The sequence below is a fragment of the Chelmon rostratus genome, chromosome 10 (assembly GCF_017976325.1).
Source record: "Chelmon rostratus isolate fCheRos1 chromosome 10, fCheRos1.pri, whole genome shotgun sequence".
NCBI lineage: Eukaryota > Metazoa > Chordata > Actinopteri > Chaetodontiformes > Chaetodontidae > Chelmon > Chelmon rostratus.
This window is the reverse complement of record NC_055667.1, coordinates 28,946,799-28,950,764: the sequence shown is the minus strand read 5'-3', so window position 1 is coordinate 28,950,764 and position 3,966 is coordinate 28,946,799. Positions and strand designations below refer to the sequence as shown.

Here is a 3,966-nt window from a genome sequence, read left to right as displayed (position 1 = left end):
ACACACATTACCATATTGAGTTTCATATATAATGATCATACACCATCCTATTTTGTGTGTCCCCCCCCCATTTCCTTTTTCCTAGGACAAGAGAGATATAATGTCTTCCATTCACGGCAGTCAAATCAGTGGGTTGCAAGAAGACTGTATGAGCCAACAACACAGGAGTTCCCGAAAGATTTGGTGGAGAAGGTCATCCAATGACGGCTTGACACCAATGTGAAGCTCGGAGACCCAGCTTTCCACATACATCCTCCAGTCATCATACCAGCCAACATTGCCCCAACACCAAAGCCAAACAAGGCTGAATTGGTTTCAGCACACAAATCACACTTTCATGAGACACCTGCCACTGAGAAAGATGACTGAGACTGTATATACATATATTGTCATAGAAGTGTGTTTATTTACATTTGTGTCTTTACATTCGTTTTGTATTTTTAGAAAATTGCACGTCAAAAAGAAATTCACAGTAAAGCTTTTGATTTTTAAAATTCTAAAACAATTGCAGTGCATCATTTGACTCTTTGAAACCAGCATATTGTCCACTTGGTGATGGATATGTTCTTCTTATTAGCGCCACCACGCAGGAGGGAAGAACTCTTCTGTTGCCAGGACCAAGCGTCTGTCCTTTCAGAGCCCATTCCATTATGATGCGATAGGCGACCAGCCTGTACTGTCTGAAATGCAAACAGAAAATAAGTTTATGCACATTAGATATATGAAGTGTGTCAACATTGAGTAAACTGCATAGTTATTATGGTTGTATATAAACACATTTTGTTTAATTGACAACACAGCAGTTTGTCAGGAAGGTATCTTTATTTATGCACCAGCATTTCAGGCTACTGTGAAATAGGTATCCTTATGTGTTTTTATACATCTCAGAGAAAATGTCCTTTATGAGTACACTTTGGGCCACGGCGACATAACCCTTAGAGCTCTCTTGACATAATATGCATAAGGTAGGCCTTGCTTTATGATTGAAGGGCATTCATGAGTAGGCTGATATTGAGACACAGTGATGCTCAGAAGTAAATTTTGCTTCAAGTATGATGATGAAATGAACATAAATTACTTTAGGGATGCACTACATTATGTATTTATATTTATAAGTGCCACCCATGACATGGTATGTATAAAACTATAATTAGATTCATTCGATGTTGGATGTGATGACTGTAGGTCGCACTAGCCTACTGCATGGCTCAGACTAATACAATATAACGCCATAGAAGCAAGCAGCTTTGTAAAAAGTAGAAGTTATCTTACTATTTTATTGACAACACCCATACTATCACGTTGTTACAACTACAATACCAAGCTGCTGGTGTTGTAATAACATTTGTAAGAGTACTTCTACGTTATACAACTCGGTATAGGCTACAATTGAGCACTTGTAGGCCTACTGTAGGGTATAAGGCAATAGCATCAAAATAACAGCATGTAGACAAAAACTCACTCTGCAGACAACTGGCCATCGGGTCCAGCAGGTTTGGGGCGCTTTTTCCAGTTTATTTTCGGGATGTGGAAAAAAGTCTCGAGGACACCAGCATTCAGGATTGCAGGCAAGTCGTTGTTATTGGTGATGCAGACAGCTGCTGATGCGCCAGCCTCCTCGTCAATGGAAAGGTCCTGCATGCGAGGCATTACGAGGTCCCATTCATGGCAACAGTAGCACTCAACCTCGGTCTGCATAACTTCGCACTTGTTGCACGTACACCACCTTGTATCAGTCACTCGAGGTCTCGCAGCTGCGGCCCCGATTTCACGTTCCACATCTCTGCTCGCCATCTCTCTCTCTCTCTCTGCCCGTTCTACCTCCATCTGATAGAGTTCTGCATCCGTATATTCGGGTTCATACAGATATCCTTCTGGTTGTGTGCTGAAATCATATTCTTCGTCGCTGCTGTAGTCAGACATGGTGTAACTAGCTTTCCAAACGCTAAACTGTGAATGAAACACCTGGCTTAGCTACCTGTCACTTATAGTGGCTCCTGCGCGCATTGATCGCAATTGGGATAAAGTTAGACCCAAACGATTACGAGGTGTGACGTTTTGTGGTTGACGTCTTTTGTTATGCAAATAAATCACTGATTCGAATGAGTGCTGTTTTGAGAGGAAAAACGTGTGCCTTATCTGGCCCTAGGAAACCTACCGGAACTACTTCCGCACTGACCACAACTGGCCAGATCTCGGCTCAGAGGACACTTTGGGGGCGAAGTCAGTGTGAGAGCATGAGACTGTAGATGTTGATGCCATACAGATTAATGTGTTAAATGCCAAACTATCCCTTTAAACAACTACAACAAAATCCACACATTATTATAAAACTGGCAGACAAGGGATCTAAAATAGTCATTATGGATAAATCACAATATTCACTTGAAGCCAATAGACAACTGCAAAACCTCAAATATTACAAAATAATTCCGAATAGCATCCAGGATAAAACTCAAATTCAAATCAGAACCATTATTCGAAATTTGCACCATAAAAAGTTTATTAATGCCAAACAAAGAGATTTCCTCTTCGGCCCGGACAAACCACGGGACAGACGATTCTACCTCTTGCCAAAGATCCACCAAGAGCCGCACACCTGGACGGTCCCTCACGTCGTTCCTCCAGGCAGACCCATTGTGTCGGACTGCAACAGCTCCACTTATTACGTTTCTCAGTACATCCACCACTTTTTGGGCCCTCTCTCCAGCAGGCATCCCAGCTACTTGAAAGACACGTATAATTTCTTAATTTCTTAAATTCTCAATAACCACCATCCTTCAATAAAAGTTAAACATAATATACACCCGCATCAGGTTGATTTTCTAGACACAACGGTATTTTTTTTCCAAAATCAATGAGGACAGTAAAAGGTTACTTACCCGAGTTTATTTCAAACCGACCGACACTCACGCTCTTCTCCATAAGTCTAGTTATCACCCGAAACTCAGGTCCATCAAGCGTGACACTCTGGCATGCGGAAATTTCTGCTAAATGTCGACAGGACTAGTTTTCACAAGCTAAACCCCATGCAAGAGGAAGAGCTACAAGACTGCAGTCTGCTCCGGAGGCCTGCTACAACACCGTCCCCCAGTCCTGCATCTCGCCCACAGTGGAGGCGACACAAGCGGTGTCAGAGGAAGCAGAAGCGGGGTGAGCGTGGAGGTATCCGAGCCAGGCTAGCAGCTAGCCCACACAAGCCGGCTATCCCCACCATCATGCTGGCCAACGTACGCTCTTTGGATAACAAACTGGACTACCCACGCCTTCTACGGACAACCCAGAAGTCTGCAGGAGAGTGCTGTGTGTATGTTTTCACGGAAACTTGGCTCAACAACAGCGTAACAGACCATGCCATTCAGCTCGAGCGGCTAACCTGCTATCGAACAGACAGAGCTCTCGCTGAGGGAGGTAAGACACGCGGCGGGGGACTCTGTGTTTACATCAACAATGACTGGTGTTGTGACACTGTTGTGATTTGCAAACACTGCTCACTACTGGTGTGGCCTGAAGGGTCTTTGGAGGAACTTTAGGACTGTTTTAACACCACAAACTGGGACGTGTTTAAACAGGGTGCCGCCTACAACAACATCACCGACCTCCAGGAGTACACAGACGTCGTCACTGCTTACAGCACCAAATGCATCGATGATGTAACAGTAACAAAGACCATCACTGTTTTGGCCAATCAAAAGCCGTGGCTGACAGAAGAGGTCCACAGGCTGCTGAAGGCCCGTAACACTGCCTTTAGAGAAGGAGACAAGGAGGGCCTGAGGACAGCCTGAGAGACAACCTGTCACGCGGCATCAGAGAGGCCAAGAAGGTGTACTCCAGGAGGATAGCTCATCGCTTCAGCGACAGCAGGGATACGCAGAGCCTGTGGCGAGGGATACAGACCATCACGTCCTGCAGGAAGAACCTCCAGCGCATCGTGAGAGCAGCTGAGAAGATCGTTGGTGCTTCTCT

At 44.7% G+C, this 3,966-nt stretch overlaps 1 protein-coding gene across 1 annotated transcript; it reads right to left on the bottom strand.

Annotated features, from left to right (window-relative positions):
- Positions 1–457: 457 nt before the first annotated feature.
- Positions 458–1,970, bottom strand: LOC121613235. Its single transcript, XM_041946559.1, has 2 exons — positions 1,463–1,970; positions 458–680 (listed from the first exon to the last, which is right to left on the bottom strand). Exons 1-2 carry the CDS (start codon positions 1,921–1,923, stop codon positions 497–499), a joined length of 645 nt encoding a protein of 214 aa, XP_041802493.1. The 5' UTR covers positions 1,924–1,970; the 3' UTR covers positions 458–496.
- Between the last annotated feature and the right edge of the window lie 1,996 nt (positions 1,971–3,966).

Coding starts and splice junctions, on each gene's coding strand:
- LOC121613235 (XM_041946559.1), bottom strand. CDS start 1,923: ATGTCTGACTACAGCAGCGACGAAGAATATGATTTCAGCACACAACCA. Junction 681..1,462: donor GATGGCCAGTTGTCTGCAGA/GTGAGTTTTTGT, acceptor TTTGCATTTCAG/ACAGTACAGGCTGGTCGCCT.